We start from the raw sequence: 23,172 nt of genomic DNA on the forward strand, positions 1-23,172 counted from the left end.
CAGTTTACTGACACATTGTGAAATAGGGGAATATTATCCTTAGATACATGCAAACAACTTCTTTTCCTCCCTTGCTTTTCTGTTTCGTAAGTCCTAGCCTAAAACCAGCTTTCTTCTTCTCCCAGCCAGTTCCAAGGGGCATTTCCTCAGCGCGCTGCTCCTGCTCTGACTGAACTCTCAACATGTGTTAGGCCTTTGCGATAGAAGAATTATTTTCTATTGAGAAGCACATCTTTAAATTCCCATTTTAGCCCAGTGAAATAAATCAAATCAAGGATTTCTTAAGAGCTGCAGCACCTCAGCAAACACACACTAATAAGATTTTTTTACAGGCAAGAGATCACAGAATACTGGTACAGGCTAATCAGTTACACAGCTTTCTAGAGTTCAATCATAAAAACCTTATATAGTGTTAGAGACGAGCTGTAAAAAATAGAGATGGAAGGAGCCTCTCTCATTTACCTGAATCCACAACATCTGAGGGCAGAAGAGGCTATCTCAAGAAGATTCCCACATATTAGATCTTATGGATCAAAGGCTAACATCTAATAACACAAACCCAAAAGCTTCCAGTTTAAAGTGTCATCTCAGGACAATGGCTCATCGCACTAAAGTAATAAGACCTTTAGTGTGGAAACTCCAAGAATTGGAAGCTTCCAACCTGCCTGAGCAACAAATGATCATAAGAAAACTCCTTAAAAATCACATTAAGTATGTTAAGTGATTGGCACTGCTGACTCAGAGAGCACTGATAATATCCTGTTCTGCTGTCTCTCATTACCACACTCACTTCTTAAGTAGCATCCTAGTTTCAAACACATTTGCAGTCTCCCTCATGGTATGTCCATCTGATCCCACCAATGGGAACAAGCTGTTGTCTACCAGAGTAACACCATAACTCTCTTGGGAAAACAGGCTCTTCCCATGCAGAGCAGAGCTTAATAATGACAGCAGAGTGAATAACTGTGTCCTCACCAATGCTTTGTTACCCCTTTTGACACCAGACGACACCAAGCCCAACCATAACCAGTTGCATCTTACCCAGGGCATGGCTGGCTGTAGTCAACCAGAGGCTGAGGATGCTCTTTCCTCTCCGGCCCTCCTGAATCCACCACAATAAGAGACTGGGACAAACTCCTCTCATCTTGCAGCGCTGCTGACATGGAATCCACTGAGCAGTTGCTCACGATGCTGGACCGGGATGAAATCTCACTGTGGCTGGAGTCTGAGAAGTTATCAGATTTAGTGGAAGGTATGAGGGCATAGCCTGGAGAAGAGGAGAATGTCTTGGTCAAAGAGCAATTCGAGTTTGCTAGGCATGACAATGGAACACTGACACACACATTGCAGCAAGGGTATTTAGAAGAAAACCAAATGAAACCCTGTTTGCATACTGTCAGTTTTTAGGGTACCAAACCTTTTAGCATCTATCAGCATCTAGCATTGATTTAACAATGTGAGTCCAGTGACTCCAATAACCTCCCTGCAAACTCCACTACTCTCCAGAGCAGAAGATTAAACCTACATAAACAGGATTGACAGCTGCAGCATGAACAGTGAGTGGATAGATCAGGTCTCGCCCATCCTTTCCTGCAGTTCTCTAGTACAAATGCAGTGTATTTCCCACTATCCCTCTGCTCTACTGTTATGTGTGACTCAAAAAAGATTTTGGCAGTGGATGAGGAGACGCTGACTAAGGTAAAAGGCAGCTTTTAGCACTCACGGGTTAGCCATATGGTCCGTTTTGGGTTTATTACCTGTTCCAAAATTAACAGAGAAGGAAGCAAAAGCAGGAAACACAGCTTTGGCAGGAGCTGGCTCAGACACCAGCACTGCTCCTGCAGAGGGGAATCAGCTGGAGACCTCACCAGATTGAGAGCAAAATATCTAATGCATTTTGTCTGTTTGGCTTAGCCTTACCCTCAAATAACTTCTTTCAAACACAAATAATGTTATAGCCCCATATATCCATCACCTCCTCTTCCTAGTACTTGGAGTGAACATAAGAGACTACTACAATGGGGACTTCCGTGGGCTCTGGCTACATACGCCCTGTAGACACTTCTGCTGGTATAACTAAAGTAATTCCAGATGGGACACCTGCCTCCAGACCACTTCAGAAGAAGCCCTTAGTATGGAAAACTTGCCTGAATCATCTTTTTTATGACCTCAGAGAATCAGGGAAAGAACTGAAATGAACAGAACTCAGCAAAGGCAACAAGCTGTGGTTTGTTCCCCTTCATCTGAGGGCAAAAAGTCTTGGATTCATGAAGTTCCCAGTGGGTTTCTCTATAGCAAATCCACTGCAGGTCAGGAAATAGATCCCTGCCTTCACTAGGGGCAAGCAGTCTGTGATTTACCCTACATTATGCACATAAAATTACAAAATTAGAACCTTTATTTGAAAATACTGGATTATCAACTGCTTCATGTACAGGAACATGAGCATCTGCTAATGAATCTTTACAGGAGACCACATTAACACACTGCTGACACAGCACTCAGCTAAGCATTTTTTCCCCAGATCCCTGCTGATTTCTCGCTTCTTTTCTACCTCCATGTGCCTTTGAGCTGGACTGCCACATATTTACATCAATCAGGTGGAAATGTGAAAAGCCCAGGCAGCCTAAGAGCCATGGCAGCGATACACACAACTGAATACAGCAGACTGATGCCATTCAGTACATGAAAAATACGGAGATCTCATAATATGGCAGCTGGAGCCACTGGCATACATGCCACTGAGCACACAGCTCATCATTCGAGAGATTCCACAGTTCAAGCTTAAATATTGCTGTAAGATTTTAAGAGCAGATATGAGCATATAGTACCAGTATTATCTTAATTTTAAGCTACTCTTCATCAAGAACTTACAAAAGGGCTCTTCATGAAAGAGATTAACACTATCTGAAAGCTGGGTTATTAAAGAACAGCACACGCATATAAAGAGACTAAATGCAGTCCTTGCTGGGCTGAAAAGGTCAGCAGAAGATGTGATCAATGCAAATACACACCAACACTGGAAGTGAGCATTTGATCTACATCATATGAAGGACTATCTAGAGTCTAATTAAGAGAACAATGCAGAACTTACTGTTTCATTGGCATTTGCAAACACTAAGTAACAGAACTGTCACTGTACCTGTTCCTTGATTTTCTAAACTTCACTTTATTGTCTTCACTGCACTGTAAGGGTGATTAACTATAAATAACTGACACAAATATCTGAAAGGGAAGCACATTGAACAGCTTAAACATGTAAATGAAGAACTCTGAAAGAACTGGGATAAAGTGAGGACATTTGACATAACATGGACATCACAGTCTTCCATCTAGAAATACATCAGATAGTCTTCCTTCTCCTTCTAGGCTTCAGGCATAGGCAGTAAGATGTCCACAGATTGCTGTTGCTATAGATACTTGCTATGCTCAGAGCATCACTGTCTTTGTCCTTTTGGTTTTCACTCCTTTCTGAGGCTCCAGTGTGCTCTGCTTCCCTTTTTGCAGTAAATGCTGTTCTTTCCCTGAAGAAGATTCTTTCCCTAAGTCTTCTAAACTGGGGTCCCTCCGTTCTCCTGTGCTCACGCTCAGCTTCTGCCTTTCCATGCTCAGCTTCTGCCTTTCCATGCTCAGCTTCTCTTTCTCCCTTTTCACTCATGTCTGAACTGTCTCTTGCTTTCACAATCATCCAAATTCTCTTTTGCAAATAAGCCCCACCTATTCCGTAGCTGCGTTGTCCACTGTTCTTGTTGCTGGCTTCACTGGCGAGTGATGAGGAAGAGCCAGAGAGGTTCATCTGACTGCTGTTATCCAACCTTTGGATGTTACCAACTACAATAAAGTACACACAGGCACATCTTGATAAGGGAGAAGTAACAGCAAAAACAACCTCCTGATTTTAAACCCTTTTTTCTCCAATCCTATTTGCATATCACTTGGGTATAGATCAAAAGAGAAGGAAATATAAGATTAAGTGGAATGTGTTTGTGCCTAAATTGTGTCTTTCAGCTGTCTGTGAAGCACCTAATTTTAGTTCAATGAGGTGTTAGCACTACACATACAACAGGGTACGGATCACCTCAAATTACATCAGTGCTAAAAATACACTGAAAGCAAGTTGAATTAATGAAATAATCCCAAAGAAACAAAACATTATTTTCAAAGACCCAGATGAAAGTTAACAAAAATAACATATCCATAAGCAATGCTCAAAAATCTCAGTGGAACTGAGATTTGGCAGCCCAAGTAATTAAGCTTTTTATACATATGCTGTGCTTAAGTAAAATAAGTGGCATTCTCCTAAAGGAAATAGTATCTTGTGAAGGCAGAAGTGGACAGAGCAGCATGATCTCCCACTGAAAAGGGTGAGAAGGTGCAGTAAGCCACCATGCCGTGCCATGCCAATCCTGTGGCTTTGGGCTGCCGGTGAGGCAAAGCAGCACAGAAGAGAGGGAGAAATGCCTTACACCGTTCAGCACCGACCACACGGGCTGACTACAAAGTGGTGTTAACAGATTTCAACTGAATTCCCATCCAAGGTTGCTAATGATGAAGTGATGCAGGTCTTTTAAGACGAAGACATCAAAAATAAAGGGGTTCTCAGGGCATCATGATAAACAGGGATGTATACAAAGCCCTGTGCACAAGAACAAGAAGTATGAGTAACAACTCAAGGATTAGAGGGATGCACTACTTTTGCAGAAAACCATCTCTTCTGGAGAGCTATGAAACCATTTTCTCTCCAGTTCCACCTACCCATCTGATATTCCAGGTACCTAAAGCAAAACCATATGGTGTCTCAGCAGCCTCTGTTTCTGTGCAACAGTTGTCTTCAAGAAATGCCCAGGTCTATGAATTCCATTCATGTAAGTGGCCACCTAAATCTGAGCTGATAACGCTGGAACTGAAGAACTACTGGGAGTTCTATCAGAAGCACTTAAGCCATTTCTAAGACAACTTTTCCTCTTTTTAAATACTGGGTAACTTTAAGGCCAAAACATACAAACACAATGAAAACCTATTTCTATTCATAGAAAGACGCGATTCTAATCTTGACTACAAATAGTCAAGATTATTCTAAATCTTCTAATATGAAGAATATCCTAAACTACTATTTATTTCTCTTACATATCATTAGCAATAAATACTCCTGCCATGGCCCACCCTGGTTTTAGTGCAACACAAGCAAGAGCTCCTGAGATTGATGCTGACACTCACAGAGAACATTCACCCAGCACACGTACCTTTGCGTGGAGAGCCCTGAGGAGAAGCAGGAGGGCTGGAGTGCAAAGAAGATGCCATGGACATTGTGTCATCTGTTTGTTTCTTACTACTTACTTCCTCAGACAAGCTTAATGACTTCTGTGGGGAACCTGTGCCTACGAAAACAACAGAATCATTGGTGCATACTATTCTTCTGTATGCTGCAACAGATTGTTTCCTGAAGCTGTTTTAACGGATACTGATGCTCAGTGTATCATAGAATCATTTCATATCACTTACTGACTGCAGCTGTTTACATAACCCACAGTTGTAGCTTTCAAATAATACAACAGTTATGCAAACAGGTCAGAAGTATTTTAACACATAATACTGCTTTGCAACTAGCAAATTCAGGGACAGAAAAAACCTGATGCTCACTAGGAGCATTAATGAATTAAATAGGAGCATCAACTAATAATACATGTTGCTCCACTGGACAAGAAAGTTGTTAAAATGGTGTTCCAGAGGTTAAAACATTAAATCTCTGCAATATGTTTCAATAATTTCAACTGAATAAATTATACTTCATTTTGTCACGAAAGCAAACAAGTGACATTGTTCTACTTTGGCTGTGCAAGATCCCTTCAGAATGCAGAAACACACAGTATCAGACTTAACATGGTACATCTGACCTGTTCAAGACACAAGTGTTAAGACAGCTCCCCTCCTTTAGTTACTGAGCCTATCCAGACAGGTGAACTGCAGATACTCACTGAATGTGACATGTTCCTTTGTCAGTCCCTTCTTCCTACTGGGGTATAAATTCACAGTTGGAACCTGAAGAACTTGACTCATCCTGTTCTGTTGATGCTGATGGGCTTTAGCGGTTTGGCCAATTGACCTCATGGGTACTGGAGACATTTCGGAGGATTTCCCTCCTCTTCTCTCACTTAAATTCTTTGTCACTGTGTTATAGAGAAATCGCATGTAAGTACCTTGCACTTTGAATTGCAGGATTAATACAGTCACTCCGAGTACAACCATCCAGAGAAAGCAACCACGGTATAAAGAAGATAGAACTGAAACCATTTCTATTCCAAACACACTCATTTACCTATTTCACTATCTCAGTCATTCTGTGATCTCAAATCATTCTATGGTCTTGTTACACTTAAGAGGCTGCTGCATGAAATGGCATTAAAAAAACCTAAACTCCTTGAAGTGTCATAGAGACACTTTATCCAACCCCCCAAAATATGATTTATTTATTTCTACTGTAGGTCCATATTTTAGATGTTTGTAACTAAGATGCAAAAGCCTCACAGCATCTCCTTCAAGCTTACGTCATGCCACTGAAGGGAGAAGGAATGGTTGGCATCAAAGCTTTCACTAGGTGGCACAATTGATTTACAGCATGGCACTGATGCAGTTTCTACTTTAATCACAAACTCTGAAGGTAAGACCAACCGAATTCTCCTTAAATTCCCTTGGAAAAGTCTGGATTGCAGCATTACTGCTGCTCGTTCCTTCTGCAAGCAAGGCTGGGAGAATCTTACTGCTGAGATAAGAGACTGGGGAGTTCTCTTCTGGAGATGTGCAAAAAGCCCCATCAGCACAAACCCAACCTGTTGGGGTTTGGTTTGGTTTTCCCAGGTTTTAAAGACAGGCACTTCAATAACATGCATTTATTTGTATATTTGCTTAACCTCCGTTTTCCTTTTTGGAAGGTGAAGACAAAAAAGGACTTGATTTACTTAACTGCACAAGGTAGAACGCTCAGTATTTATTCCCTGGTTTCACTTCCAAATCTCCACGGCTAGCACTGTGCAAACAAGGTTTTCAATGATTTATTTAGCACAATTGAAAACCAACCTCGTCACACTTATGTTTGTCTCCTGGGCATAGTATGGCCACAGTTCTGTTTGCACATAGGTCATCTACCAGGAGTTCACCCTGACATGCTTTAATTTATTGTGTCAGTGGGGGCGTAAAGCATAATACCCACAATGGTGTTACCTCTGAGCAGAAACATTCTGGGCTATGGCACGAACGCAGCACAAGCACATCCACTGCCAAGGGATGATGCTGTGCATCTTCCAGTCCAGAGGAAACCTGTGATTTCTGGTGACTTCAGGCATACAGCCAGTGACTACACAGAATTTAACAGTTCAAATACGGCCATTTCCACCATTCCTACATCAGTGCTACTTAAAAGGAAATGTTAAAAACCAATTGCATAGGAAGGCACCTGAGGGAATAATAAGGATTTGCATTCCTAACAGTGAATAATGGAAAGGACTTAAAATTTTATCTTCAAAATGCCGTCTCCTAGTCATGCTTTTAACTTCTCACATCAGAGACAAAACGGTGATGGAGGACCAAAAAAAGCCCTAAAATGCTACACTTGGGCAGCAGACAAGCATGAAACATTACCCTGATTAGCAAGGTTTCTACTCTTCTATTGTGAAACCAAGCGACCTTTCAAGTAAGTGAAAATTTCTATGGATCAAAATGAAATGAGGTTACCATTCCTCACTTCTAAATGTGAATGCACTGAACTGCATAAGCCAGCAGGTCAGTAACAGTTTCTTTACTTAGGCAGTTGCACACAAGTTTGAGTTATGGAAACTCCTGCTGTAGCCCTCAGTTTTTGACTGTCAAGTCATGTCAATCCCATCAGTCAATATTGACCCAACTTCTCCTTCTCAACAATCTTCATTTATTCTAAGTTGTAATCCATTGCAGTTTCTATATTGATTTTGTCTCTTTTCATTTTCTTGCTGTTCAGACGGTAAACGTTACTTTTATCCTTCCTAATTCTCTACAAGGACAACAGGGCAAGAACAGAGCTAATGTACTATTGAATTTCCTTCCAGCCTGACGAGAAGACACACAGTTTAAGAACTAAAGGTCAAAATACAAAACATCGCTGAAGTTTTCTGACTTCAACCAAGACCTGAAGACAAATGCTGGCTCGTTGAAACTGTCAGCACATGAATTGACAAACAAGCACTTATGAGAGGGCTTTTTCTTGGGAGGGAGAAGAGAAAGATCTTAAGTGAGTATTTCTAAGGAAGGAACAAGTATTTTCTTATGTATCTCATAGATCACAGACTCACAGAAGGTTTTGGGTTGGAAGGGACCTTAAAGCTCATCCAGCCCCAACCCCTGCCATGGGCAAGGACACCTTCCACTAGAGCAGCTTGCTCCAAGCCCCGGTCTTGAACAGTGCCAGGGATGGGGCAGCCACCGCTCCAGATCACTGTACTTACATGTGCTATACGCAGGCTCACACTGAAGTGACAAGATCTGGATCTTTTCCTCATCTGTCTCCACGTTCAGGTTGGACAGGTACTGCTTCACCTTCCTGGCCATCTGGGCATCCTCATACAGCTTCTTGGCATTCAGGAGCGAGCTGCGCCGGGCCCGTTTTTTGTGAGCACCTCCCTGTACATCCAACATGTTCGAGTTTGTGCTGCCCTGGCTCAGAGACCTACAAGAGACAGGAGCAAAGCAGTCAACTTTCAGTTCTCAACAGCAGCCAAGAGCTGCAGTAGCACACGCCAAAGCAGATTAATGCCAATAATCTTCAGTTAGGGCTAGTGCATGCTGATGCAAATGAGTTAAAAAGATGAACAGCATTAAAACAACACTTGTCTTAAAATACTCTAGGAAACGGAGAGCAGCAATTTGAGTCTAGAAAGAGGGTGTGGGACTAGGAAGAATGAGGCACAATGCTGCATACAGGACCCATGTAACTCTTGCTTGGCAAGACCCACCTATGTCAACTGCAGATGGGAAGAGTGGACAAACCTGATAACTGTGTTGGTTTAAGGAACTTGGTACCCACTGTATGCATCAGCTTACAAGAGAAACCTCTGGCAATTATCTGAGTACACGAGTGACTCCTGTAATCCTCTTAGGAAACTGAGTTTCTGACAGTGTTTAAATAAGAGGGAAAATGTGTTAATTGTGCCAAGTACATTTTATTAAACACTTAACTTCCTTCTCCAGCTCAGTAAGAACATTCGCAGAAGAGCAGCTCATTAATAAAATGTATCCTAGCAAAGGTCAGGAAGACAGTGATAATACAGGTATGTTCCGACTTGCATCTATTGAAATGATGCTCCCAGTACTCCTACTTGTGAGCTGCCAATTCTATCAGCAACTGAAGCAAAAAGAAATAATCCCCAAACTGTCAGCATCCATCACTCTCCCTGACAGTCACTCCTATTCACACCGAAGCAGTGACCAAACAACTGATCTTGGTATACTTCAAACATACCCATCACCTCCACTTCAACTGTCAAAGTCCTTTGGCCACACCAGTCCAATGAATTTTTTAGTCACTGGAGATCACAATGTGTGTTACTGTAAATTCTAATGGGAAGGGTCAAAGTTGTTCAATGTTGGCTGTTTGTGGGGCTTTTCTAAACGTTTGGAGGAGTAACTTCATTTTAAAAGGGTAAATTCTCTGTTTATCAAGATCCCGGATGTATTCAGAGAATCACGAGTGGCAGAATAAACCATCTCCAGCACAACAACCAAGAGAGTCAGAACGAAACATGTTGTTAGAGGAAGTCTATGGAATCAAGCACAGTGGGCTTAAAAATAAGAGATAGTGGGAAACAGCTGACTGCAGGATTCCCAAAGATGAGAACTAAATCAATCCTGGAATACTTTCAAAGATGATCAATCAATCCAAGAGCAAACATAAACCTAAAACTGGCAGAAATTTATAGCTTAATTACAGAAAAATTCTATTACAGGCAAAGAGCAGCAAAAGGCATGAGGGACTGTTCACACCTATTCAAACCAAGGGGCACTCCTACCTCCTCCGGGTAAGAACAGAGCTAATAACTATTATGTGATGAAACAATATACTACATCATGTTTATTTTTAATGGTATAAATATCTGATTGCTTACATACACACTGCTTTTCTTTTAAGTCTGGACTTGCCTTTTTAAGGCAATTTAATCCAATTTCTTTTAGAAATGATTTTTCCCTTATTCCCTTGTGTTCCCAGTAATCCCAAGGGCTAGAAACGACTCCAGTTGGGTCTAAGGCATTCCACCCAGGCGCTGTACACCATGAGTGGGTGCTTACCGACCACCCAAATGATTTCACATCAGGGACCTGCACCCAAACCTGGGTTCCTCTAGCACAAGTTCTGGCACTGTCCCCATCACTGCTGGAGGGTAAATCTGTTCTCTGCACACAAGCGCCTGAATACTCATAGATAACAAACTGAACTGCCACACCGGGCTTCCCTGAGAGTGGCAAAGTGATGGCAGGGAGGGCAAAGCACCAGGAGCATCCCTGACTCCGTCCTGTGGGCACAATGTCAATATACTAACACACAGCTGGCTTTAAAACAGATGCCCCAGTATAAACAGAAGTACAATTTCAAAGTGCAAAGGCACATAGGCTCAGGTACACAGGTAACAGTTTTATGGTCAAAAAGACACATAAGAACACCTAAAATACGGCTACATGTCTTCCTAAAATCACTGCCGTGCGTCTGTCAGGAATTTCATCTCTCAGCACTCTCATTTGTAGTCATTTCATTATTCAATCCTTTCACAATCAAGACTCCCAGGGAAGTCAAGGAGGATTTTGGTGTATGAAATGTCACATACAGTTTATATATATACTAAAAATAAATGCTTTGAAGCTTGAACTCAAACTTCAGGGGGGAAATCACCGTATCATTATCACAATTCATAACGTCCTCATAGTTTAAAATCTAAAACGGCTCAAACCATTCAGTTACATGTTAAAAAAGCAAGTTATTTATTTCCCAAAATAGATTGCCTACCAATATAACTGCACAGCAGGGGTTTTTATATGCATAAAGCCAAAACTCAAATAACTTATCCAATACATAAAAGCAACTCAGAATTCTTATAGCTGCAGTATAACGTTGACTGTAACCTCTTATTCCTGGTTTCCAAAATACATGTATTGCAGGGTTAATAAAATGCATGCTGTATTTCAGATGCATGCACTAAGGAGGAGGATGCAGTATGTTAAGAGTTGCATAATCTTTATTTATCTTAGTTGCATTCATCTCTACACTTACCCCAAACTTCTCCACCTCTTCTTCCTGTAAGCAAGAGCCATATACATTGAAGCATGTATTTGAACAGAAAAGCACAGGAAAAAAATAAAACAGTTGAGAGTCAGGAAGAAAGATGCAGACAGGAAAGAACAGAAAAGAAAGAGTTTCTATACGGCAAAATTGTTCTCAAACAAGAACACGATGTTGGAATGGAATGCAAGGGCAGGACTTGCACAAACACTTCAACACGGAAGAACATCTATCAGTTTTCTGTTTCAAGTTTAACCTTTGGATTTAAAAACCAAGCTCCCATTAAGTTTCCTTGTTAAGTATTTCCCCTAAGTCAAATTCAGTTTGGATGGAGTGAGCCAAAACGGTTCAACTTATTCAAAGTGAAGAAAGTGTGCTCCAATTAATTTGCTCTTCGCATTAGGACTGCAGTAAGCACATGAGAAACCATCAGTATTCAAGTTTATGATGCTGTTTTCCCTTGACTGCTTGCTGGAAAACAAGCTAGTCACCAAATACATGCTGAAAAGTAGATGCTCTATATTAATCGGTAATGAACTCGCCAGCAAGTCTCATGTTGCCACTAACAAACATCTTTTCTTGTTAATTTTTAATCTTCAAAAGCATTTATTGGTGCTTCAGAACACAAACTGATAGATCAAACACCAGAGGCAATGAAAATGAATATAAATGATGTTGAAAATGTGGATTTATTTTCTTTTAATCTTTGGCACTATCTCTGGTATTAGATGCCTGAGCATTTTATGTCAGTGTGCATCCTTTAAATGATGGTCATTAAAATGTGTTGTGTAATTGTGAAAAACACACTAAAGCTAACTATTTACTATTAAATTCATCTAATGATCAGACTTCATTAGGTTGTAGAAAGTGTATGGGGCAACAGGGAAATTTATTTATAGACTGATTTCATCTGTGAATGGGAAAGATTCTGAAAAGCAATCCTAACTGACCAGTAAGTAGCTGTATAACTATGTTGAAGAAGGAATTTGCTAATTCAAATCCAACAGTATGAAGGTGAATCTCCACTGTGAAACAGATCCATCTTCAAACAACATTAACAAGGGATCTGTTATTTTTGTCTCAAAACTCAACTGGGGCCTTTTTAAACAAAATGCCTTTATTTCCTGACAGTCAGCCTTGCAAACATGATTCACCATCACCTGTGAATCCTGACCTCTGGAAGCCCACAGGGAGCCAAATCTCAATGCTCTTATATATGCCACGTACCCTTGCATATGATATTTCCTTCCGCTGCACTGATGTAACTGACTTCATAAATCCAAGAGGATTACAACTCAGAGGTGACCTATCGACTGGAATTTAGTTAGGGCTTGTACAAAGTTCAGTTTTTGGTATGTGATTCGGCAGAGCCCATCACCTTGTCACCAACTCCTCTCCCCAACTGCACCCCGAAGGATTTTTGTCTGGCCCATTAGTGCAAGACGCAAACTCCAATGCAAGGCACCACTACCCTCCTTAGCAGGGATGTGCAGGCATCAGGACCTGCATGGACACAGGAGAGTCCCCGATGCTTTTCAAGGAATGCAGGACATTATTTAGCTCCACTGAGTATAAACTGGAGCTCACGAGCACCGGATTAGAAGCTGTGGTGCTTTCATTCCCCAGTTTGCCAACACGGAGCCTGGTGATATTATGCATCAGGAGAAAAAACAAACCCCAAGAAAAAATAAACCAAGCAAACCCCCTTCACTGCTTGCAGCCTGAACATATCACACAGTACGTAGGTGGAGCAAGCTGTGCTTAGAACAAATAAAAATACTTTGTTTGGGTTTAATATGTTATCAGTGGGGTTTTGAAGCAGCGTTTCAGACGTATACATGGCTGATTTAGGTGCTTTTTGTATCTATCATATAGAGATGTTATATCCCCCTAATATTATACCTCTCCCAAAACTCTACTAACACTAACATTTTATTTAGCAAAAATGTGAATCATTAAACCTAGAACCTACTCTTCTTTCGTTATTAAAGACAGCAAACTGGTTCAGTGGTTATTAAAAGCAGGTCTCGGAAGCATCAACTGTATTGCCATAATTTGATCAAGATTGTGGTTCTGATGTACATGTCAATGGGAAGTTGCACCATGAAACACAAAGGCACTGATGCACACACAGCCCCAGTTCCCCACCCAGCCCAGACACCTTCAATCCTACTGCAAAGTGCACACCTTTGTCTGAACATCACGGCCGGATCCATGTTTGCTGAGGTCATTCGGACAACTTGGCGAATTTCCTTGGCAATCATCCGGAGCTTCTCAAAGTTCACCAGGCCATCCACTTTGGAATCATTTCCTAAAGAATGGAATCACACACATAAGGAAAGAAAGGAACAAAAAACAAAGTCAGAAATACTTTCTAACAGGCAATGTGTTTCTAGGCACTCACAGTATCCGCTCCCTGTCCCTCCATCACCAAAACCGCCCTAATGGCAAAACACAAATGATCATTAGGTCCACTCTAGTATTGGTTTTGTTAATCTATTTCTAAAGTAACAAGTGTTAGCAAGAGGAAAAAGGAGTAAGTGAATTATGCCCAAATTCACTGGCATAGATGCTTAAATAATGTATAGAATCCCAGCCTGGTTTGTGTTGGAAGGGACTTTAAAGTTCATTCAGTTCCCAACCCCTGCCATGGGCACGGGCACCTTCCACTAGAGCAGCTTGCTCCAAGCCCCTGTGTCCAATCTGGCCTTGAGCACTGTCAGGGATGGGGCAGCCACAGCTTCTCTGGGCACCCCGTGCCAGCGCCTCAGCACCCTCACAGGGAAGAGCTTCTGCCTAATAGAACTGACATCCAACAGCATTCACATTCTGAAGTTAGTCCAAACAGCTCTGAAACATCACAACCAGGAACTGGGTGTATTTGGCAATGCTTAAACTTAACCAGTTGTGAACAGAACCTTGTGTAAAAGGAACAAAATGGAAATGTTTAAACAAAAGCCACTGAAACCACTGAAAGCAGGAGTAGGAGGTGTTAGATCACTGTAGCTGCCTGAAAGCCACAACATGGAACGAAATCCTAGAAACGCCACAGCAACGAGCTCTTGTAAGAGGAGTATGTACTTGAAGTAGTGTAACTACCAGTTAGCACTCACCTACTGTTCCACCTAAACCTTTGGACACCTGATGAAGATTAAGCATTGCTTTTAAAATATTAAAAATATACTTTTAATTTTTAATTTCTGTCTAGGAACAGCCTCTTCCATTATTCATGCACAGATCTATTTTGTTTTACTCCTACAAAGGACGCATCAAAAGCATCCTACTGGTGGCAGCTTCTTTCAAGCATCTGTTGAATCAGGGCTAAAGCATATTCAGTGCTCAGTTTGTTATTTCTCTTGCGTCTGACATTACCTTCATGCAGAAAGGTGATATCCTTCTTGACAACGGGAAAAAGTGGAATAATTGGAGGCTGCATGCTCTGGCTGCTGAGGATGTTGCGGTATTTTGCCATGTTTCGAGATGGATCAAAGAGATCTTGAAGGTCTCGGAGGTGCTTTTCGTACTTGCTTGGTAACTTCTCCCAAGTGCCTCTGAGACGTGCTACTGGTGCTAGATTTAACCCACTGGAAGGCAGATTTGTTTCATTATTAGCTGTTAGTGGAAACATTACCTTTCAAAAGGAAGCAAAGGGTTTGGGGTTTGTTTTAAGGATTAAAAATAGCTTTTCACAAGGCTAACTGTAAGGCTGGGTGAAAGCCAGGCTGCAAGCTGATCACAATAAACCTCTGCTGCTCGCTCTTGTGAGCAAGAGAAAGAGAACTGTAAAAACCACGACTGCTTCCTATTCACAAGGTACCAGTTTTTAGTTAGCCTGCCAAAACAATCCCTCCGTAACACAGGGCTGGTGCCCGTTTAATTTAAGCCCCACTTCTCTCCTGTAAGAACGTGTACCACAATAAGACAAAAGGGTGGAGAATTAATGAGGTGAATACACAGCTACAGTGGCAAGCAAGAACAGTGCACAGCTTATCCCAAGCGAAAGAGGCAGGATTGCAGAGGACCACGTTTGGAGCATTTGTAAATGAGCACCAACAGACTGAGAATCGGAAGCTGCAGCAATGCTAAAACTTGTCATTGTGCTCCCTCATTAAGTAAAAACACATCCAGAATTAGCTGGATGTGATACAGCAAATTAAAATGAAGGAAACGGATCCATCCTCCCTATTAGGATTTGCCACCAAGTTTGCTCATGAAATTCTGCAATGATCACCTTGTCGCTGAGCTAGAAAGCATCATTTCCTAGCATTCACCAGTAAGTCCAGGATCACACAATTGACAAATCTGCTACTCTAAGGTTTTGAAAGCCTCAGAAACTTACTTTGTATTTACTTTATTCTTTTATAGAGATTTCTCCCCATGTTATTGTCAAATCACAAACAAAGCCTTCTCTCACATGAAAAATCAAGCATATGCCACCACGCAGCCCCCCTCTCTTTTACATGCTACATTAGGATGGTTATCTTTGTATTTCATGAAACATATGGCACCGTATTGATATGCAAGGCAAGGCAAGAAAGAAAACCCCCCTGGCATATGCTAACAAAAACATATTCCTCTGGAAACCAGGGCAAGACAAAACCTAACTTACTGACTTCTTTTTATGACCAACGACCACTTCAGTCACGGCATGATTAGAGTTAACTGAGAAGCAGGAAGAGTCACTTCTCCACCCACAATAAACGACGAGGAAATAGGGAGCAGAATATAGAAATTAGATTCACTATCCACATGTATATTCACCATGTAATGAGAAGCCCCAGCCCCAACGGCTGCCCAGTGCCCTTTAAGGAGATTCATTCATTATTTAATGTATGACTAAACAGAAGGCAACAGCATCCAAGAACCTGGCTCGACATGGAAGAAAACAGTTAAAACTGGTGTTCTCAAAGATGCTGGGATACAGCAAGAATCCAAATCTTTGTCTGATGAATCATAGCACCTTTATTTTTCTTTCTTAAAAGCTGGGTATAAGATAACTACAAAGAAAGGAAATGCTGAACTCATGCTGTTAAAGTAGCAGCATCCAGTATAAAACAGAAGAGAAAGTCTGAGTGTGCAAATGGAGAGGGAAATAAAAATAGATTTCCCTATCTAATGATAGGAGCAGATGACGGGAAAGATTGGAAAGGAAAATGTAACTAAAACCAGAGTGACTGAGGAAGTCCTTACAATGAAGGGAAGAAATAAAGTAATCTCATAATCACAGGTACGACACGGTGCACACTGACACGGCAACAGCAACTGAGCAAAGAAGGGAAATGGGGTGCCAGCATGGAAATGACAGCAGTGCTCAGGCAGGTTTCTGAAGTTATCAATCAAACACTGCTCTTGTCCACCTCTTCTCTTCCCCTGCTAGGTAATGGTTAAAATAGAGACAGTCACATCAAGCACCACAATACACTAAACTTCCGAGGAGGAGGAAGGAAAAGATGGCAGCGACAATGCACCTCTTGGTACAGTCTGCCTTCTGAAAAGCTTGGCAATTCCCCTCCAACCACCCTGTGCCATCAGTGATCTGTTCAGCATAAACCTATTTCTTTTCTTTCCAGTTCGATTATCAGAATTGCCTTTGACAGCACAAACCAGATCTGACAAATGCAAGCATTTTACCTTATAACTGCGAACATGGAATTGAAGTTCTTGCATTCTCGGCAATGGAGGGCAATTTTAATGAAATGCTTAATAATCTTCATCCTCTTGAGTTGGTTGGGCTCTGCTAAAATTTCCATGGCAACCCAGAAGGTCTCCTGATTGATGACATCCTCAAACTGTTTCAGGTGAGCATTCCCTGTCTTGGAGTCCAGCTTATAAAGGTCATCGATGTATTCTGTAGGCTCAATATTGCGGAAGAGTTCAAAGTCTCTCATGGAGAGCTGAGTGGCGACCTCAATGGTGCTCAGCTGCAGGAGGGAAATCTGGCTTTCTCTAAGCAGCTCTTGAGCATCCTCGTCGGAGCACAAGGTCTCTGTCTCCATATTGTTTTTAAGATAATACCTACAGAATAATGGAGTTACAATAAAACGTTAGAGATGTGCTTCAGAGGGTTTGGGAACACAAAGGCATTGGACTACACCACTCAAAGTGGACACCACTGGAGTGCTTGTGTGAGAGTATTTGTGTGCTCCTGCTGACAACACAGTGTAAAAGGGAAAGACAGAGACACGAAGGGACAGCATAACCTTGCACTTTAGTATAAGGTATCATCATTACTGAGGTAAAAAAACATTTCCAAAGCTGGTTTTATCTACCTCTTCACTAGCAACTTCTGTTTCATTCTCCATAATACACTGCATCTTTCACCCTTGGAAAATGCTCAGTTACTTTGACATTCGTAAATTCAGCAGTGAAGTAACATTTTAAATACACATAAGTCCTGAGACATCTCTTGTTAATGTATTTCTCCATTTCTCACACAAATTTAGTGCGATTTCTTACATAAATAGTGTGGCATATTACTATTTACATGAAGCACACAGTACTGAGGAAATGAAAACGTATCTGGAAAATTCATTTCCGTGGTCCCAAGCAGATCACTTTCAGGTACACCAAAGTTTTTTCCTCATAAATCCCCTCTGTTGCCTAGCAAAGACAACTAAAGAATTTTTTACTTAATAAACTTTCTTCTGGTATAGACCAGGTCATCAGATAAAACCAAAGCACTTAACGGGCAAGAAACATTCGTAACAGTTTACATAGAAATGGAAGCATTTATCTCAGGTTAGCATCAGTTCACTGCAACATGACATCACTGAGAAAGAAAGTAATTGTATGTTTTAATCCTGAGTACATGTGGAAAGTGTCAGAAAAGATGTTTCTCCTTTTTCAGTGTAAGCCACTACACGTTATCCCAAACTGCTATATTTAGTTGTCATCGAGCAGCTGCTGTAGATCTGGGGAGGGGGTTTTGGGTTCACCAACACTGGACACTGTTAGGATTCAACTGGACTGTGCACTGGGACATACAGTCTAGGTTATGCTTTGCCCACAAAGGTTGGACCAGCCGATCCCTGAGGTCCCTTCTAATCTGGTGTTCTATGATCCCCCCCCGAATGGGATGGGATCTTACAGATGTTTCAATGCTAAAAAGCAAACGAATCCAAGCTGAAGTTAAAACAAGGCGCGTTTTTACCGTCCATTGAGTTGAATCCTGTCGGCCAACTTGGAGAACTGATCGGGGAGCCTCCGCTGTTTGATGACCCCCTCGGGGCTGACTGACACTTCGCAGAGGGAGTAGGTCTCAGGGGCGCCTGTCAAGTTGAACTCGTGGACGGCGTGACTCACCACCTCTTTTGCTGTAGTGTCTTTGCTGATGATAATGTAACAGCTCTGCTGATCGGCTTTGAAAACCCTGATTACCTGATCGGGAATATCTGAAATAACAGAGTAACACCTTCAGTGTGTGAAGTTACTTTTCCCTTGCAAAGAAATGAGGTCATTTACTGCTTCTTTTGATAGCCAGAAAACAAAAAAACAGCTAGCAGGGGGGGAAAAAAAGCCATGCTGGCCTTGATAAATATGCATTAAAACATTCAGCTTTGAGAAGCAAACAGGACTCCCTGCATTTCCACAACTTTAGGATCCCACAACCGCAATTGAAGTACAAGGCTCCTAGACACACTGCTAAGCTGCACACTGTCCTTCGCAGCGTGTCTCAGAATCCTTGGCAGCATCATTTATTCCTTCTTTGGCTCTTTTGTCTTTGCGAGACACGTGCCAGGGCACTCTTCCCGGGGATGGGAAGCCATGGAGCATGCATGGATGGGCTGCGGGCAGGAGGCTGGGAAGAGCAAAGGAGATTTGGTTGTTCCCATAACTAGCTGCAAACTTTTACATTCACTATCTCACCCTGAAGGAACTAAGCTGCTGCCAGCAGTTAATTCTTTGGCTAGTGTACTTATTTATAGCACATTTCATGTATTATAAATGCATTAGAGAGCAGCTTTCTCCGAGGCAGCCTACAGCAGGAAATAAATATGTGAAGAAACACACGTTTCATCTACAGCTCCATGACTGGAAATAATTCGCTCCATTACAGCAGATTTGATTTTCATAATAAAAGTGATGGGGAAATCAAGTCAGGAGGCAGAGTGCGCACTGATTTAAAACTCAGGGAAGCAGTTTCCTACCCTCCCTAAACTCTGAAGACTAAAACCTCACCAGTTCTCTGCAGAGGCGAGAAGATGGGAGGCTCTGGCTGAGCCCTCAGCCTTCTCCAGAGCCTGATGCTATTCAAAAACCAGTTTGGATGTGCCATTAACACCCGGATCAGCAATTCCAAGTGAGAGAAGTGAGGAGCTGTTATTACAGCAACAGCCTCCAAAACAGTTTCCACCCACTGGAAAAAAGAAAGTCCCAACATCACCTGTAGCTAAACTGGGAGATGGGACGAAACAGGGTGCTTAAAAACCCCAATCTGATTGAAAACAAATTCTACTGACAATTTCATTTTTATGACTATCCCATTCCCAGAGCAGTCTCATTAATAGCTGAGGACTAGTTGAAACTGAAAAGCTCCATGCATACATGAACGGGGGCAATAAAAGACAGAAATATGTACTTATTTGAGAGTGAAAGTAATGAAAATGATATATAGAATAACTGGAAATGCTGCACTCATAAAAATCATAACAAGACAACAGAAGAGGCCAACATCTGTACCTTGGTATCAACATACCTAAACATCAGAACACACTCAAGGTAGAAAACCAAAAACTGAAGTGTAATTTGGGGGGGGAAAGGAAAAAAGACAAAACCCAACCAAAACTGAGTGTAACTTCTGACAGCTGAGGGAAATTTCTATTATGAACACGTCTGTCTTTGCTTTTAAGCAGGTGAACACTCTCTATATATAGATATATACATATACATAATCATTTTCTTCTGCATTATTCAGCTTGTGTTGACAATACAAAACACATTTCAAGTTTGCATGCACATGGTTTTAGTTACACAGCATCCAATGGAACAGACATGATCTCAAACTACAGCATCATCTAAAATCTCAGTTCCATGAAAGGGACATAAGCAACTTCATTCCTCAAAGCAAGGTCACAGAGAAGCAAAGGACACTGCCAAAGGTCATCAGCGTGTTGGTGACAGAAATGGGAATAAAATGCAGGTCTCAGCCTCAGCACAGCACCATGCCTGAAAAGAAAACCTATGGGTTTGTTTGATTTAAGGGAAGATTATGGGGCAAAGGACTATCTTAATGCCCTAACAGTAATAACATTGTCAACACAACGTATGAAAGTGTTAAGTTTAACAGGCAAGCCATGCAGTATTAAGGTCTACAGGATGCTGTGCATCAGGATACTTACAGTAAAACCCAACAGCTGCGGGCAGGAGAAAAGAAAACACCACGTCAGCACCAAATCAAGATCTAGATGTTTACAGAACTGATCAAGTGTATGCAGTGCACTGTCACAAGTACTTTGGTTTGCTCTGCTCTTCAAAAGTGACAGCATATTTGTTATAGTAAACATATAGTAAACGTAAAGTAAAGGATTAGTTATCAACATTTGATACTCTGCAGTAACTTGTATAATATTAAATGAAGATTCTTAGAGAACATGTGTGTGACTCTCACGCAGACAGCAAGAACCCGGATTTTCAGCACAAAAGGGAACCTAACTCCTATGGACATTTATGCAGTTGATCGGATGTATCTGCATACATCCCTTTTAAAGGGGAAACCTGCAAGTTTACCCTACCTCATAGCCACAAGGCACTTTACAGAACATGTATTTACACACAGAACTTACACTTGAAATAGGGAAACATGATTCTGACTTGCCAGGTTTACAGGCATGTAATAAATGCCTCCTGCAGCCACTATATAAACTGTTCCTACAGTAACAGCAATGAGAGCCCAAACCACACATCCCAAAACATCTTGCAGTTTTTCAGGCATACAGTATGTAATGTTTGACATTGTATGTAAGACATTAACATCACTCTTGTTACCACGGCAGTCCTATTCCATCCACAATACTGCTTGAAATATATATTTGAAGATGATGGATGGACAAATCAAATCATCTGGAGTACCAGTATTGAGAAGAGATGACAAAAGAGAAAGGTGCAGACAAGGACACTGCTTCCATCAGAGCTTTGGTAAACTCCAGTAAATCAAAGACTCTCAGAGGTAGCAAAATACACTCCTTTGTGAAAATAAGCTAAGTGTCGCATTACAAAAAACCTCCAGTCTGGACCTGTTAGAGCCACAAGATAAAGAGATAACTGCACTCAGTGTGTTTGATGCTAAAAGATGTAAAAGATGTCATTTTCCCCCTGAACCGCTGCCTTGTAATGATCCTGTAAATCAAGCTAATGCTGCTGGTTTACCTGAAGGATTAGAGAAATCCAGGATGCTAGTTGTAGGCTGCAGGAGGTCGGGGCTGCTGGAGGAGAGGGTTCCCGGAATGGGCATGATGGCCAGGCTGTGCCTGCACTGCCGCGTTCCAACAATGCTGTCGTCCTGCGACTGGCTCACGCTCCCGTCGCTGCAAAAGAGGTTGGGTTCAATTGTGGGCATTAAGCTCCTTAGATTCATCTGGAGGTGAATCTAAGAAACTAAGAAAAGTAATGGCACTCAGATGTGTTACTTGCACACTGCAGACAGGCTTTCAGAACAAGGAGACAGAAAAAGCATATCTGAAAGTGTTCAAATGGTCACTGGTCTTGTCCTGCACTTAGGGGTCAGATTTGCAGTTTAAAAAACATACTTAAAAAAACCCAGTATAAGCAATATGAAGCTAATGACTGGAGATACTCAGCAACCAAAGTATCACAACTTAGTAAGGAATGACTGCTTTGGGACCAGAAGAAAGTGACAAACCTGAAGAGTTTTGGAGGCAAGATGCTGAATCGGGTCTTGTCCAAAATTTTCCTGATTCTGTTTCTCCCACCAGACACAGTGTTTGCTTTCATCTTCTTGTTGCTTTTTTCACGGGGAAACATCTGTTCCACATCTCCAGGCATATCTGGGATGGAGTAACGGTTGTTCTTCTTCTCTGCGATTTTGGGAATATGTGGAATTCCGTTCTTCTCTTGTCCTATCCTGCAGAGCAGCTCCTTAAACACTGTAAGAGAAGACACAGTCATTGTGATTGCCCTTTGCACACTTAAAACTTCACAGCCACTTCTTCTTTCCTTTCAACCCTTCTGCTTCCCACATCCACGCAGTTAAAGTGAGCCAGAGAGTTATAAACCAGGCAATACATTGCATTTTAGCTTTGATTCTAAGGCTGTGAGTCTTTCCCCATTTAAGCTTTGCTTTTGATTACCTCAGCAGAAAGAGCAGTCCCCTTAATGTTCCATAAAACAATCAAATCAGCACGTATCACAGCAAATTGAACAGACCTGGTCTGCTGTTTCCAGGTAGATTATAAGGAAACATCATGTTCATGGCAATCAGCTCTATGTATTTATTGCCTGTGTTGTCTGCAACTTTTACATAATGGAGTGCAGATGCTTCTGCAAGGATAACTGCAAGGCAGACTGATAACTCTCCAAACTCCCTTTATTTGCTTTTAGCAATGCTACTGAACAGAAGCTGCATCAGATCTCCTATTGCAATTATCAAGGTAAGCCAGTCTATTACCCACACTGACATCCCAAAGATCAAAGTTCATGGAGAAGACAGTGGCTATGTCCTTTGTATTTCTTCCCACAAATGAATTAAACACAAATTGATCCAATTGGTTTATTAATTCTAATTATTTCTTTAAAGATCTTTTCAAAAATCTTTTTCAATCACTTAAATCAGAAATGCAGGATTTTCTCTTGTAAACATGGGCATCCTGGGAGAATGCAGAACCCTACAGAGGAAATTACTCAGACTGCCCCTATGAGTA

The 23,172-nt window shown here is 41.5% G+C and overlaps 1 protein-coding gene across 9 annotated transcripts in view; it reads right to left on the bottom strand.

Annotated features, from left to right (window-relative positions):
• The window catches only part of RAPGEF6 (Rap guanine nucleotide exchange factor 6), a 115,680-nt gene that overhangs the window by 10,814 nt on the left and 81,694 nt on the right, over positions 1–23,172 (bottom strand). For 4 of the 9 annotated variants that reach the window (XM_062638118.1, XM_062638113.1, XM_062638117.1 and 1 more), the window contains 13 exons: positions 22,155–22,398; positions 21,662–21,819; positions 20,635–20,649; positions 18,447–18,687; positions 16,928–17,311; positions 14,669–14,880; positions 13,484–13,607; positions 11,288–11,311; positions 8,475–8,695; positions 5,976–6,167; positions 5,244–5,378; positions 3,718–3,831; positions 1,042–1,267 (listed from right to left, as the gene is read on the bottom strand). In XM_062638118.1, coding sequence (XP_062494102.1) covers positions 1,042–1,267; positions 3,718–3,831; positions 5,244–5,378; positions 5,976–6,167; positions 8,475–8,695; positions 11,288–11,311; positions 13,484–13,607; positions 14,669–14,880; positions 16,928–17,311; positions 18,447–18,687; positions 20,635–20,649; positions 21,662–21,819; positions 22,155–22,398 — 2,290 coding nt within the window. Of the gene's footprint in view, positions 1–1,041; positions 1,268–3,717; positions 3,832–5,243; positions 5,379–5,975; positions 6,168–8,474; positions 8,696–11,287; positions 11,312–13,483; positions 13,608–14,668; positions 14,881–16,927; positions 17,312–18,442; positions 18,688–20,634; positions 20,650–21,661; positions 21,820–22,154; positions 22,399–23,172 lie in introns of those variants that run through there. The other 5 variants (XM_062638121.1, XM_062638114.1, XM_062638115.1 and 2 more) reach the window with 4 other exon arrangements.

Source organism: Pezoporus occidentalis, unplaced genomic scaffold (genome assembly GCF_034315485.1).
Source record: "Pezoporus occidentalis ecotype Australia unplaced genomic scaffold, CSIRO_AGI_Poc_V1 ctg55, whole genome shotgun sequence".
Lineage (NCBI taxonomy): Eukaryota > Metazoa > Chordata > Aves > Psittaciformes > Psittacidae > Pezoporus > Pezoporus occidentalis.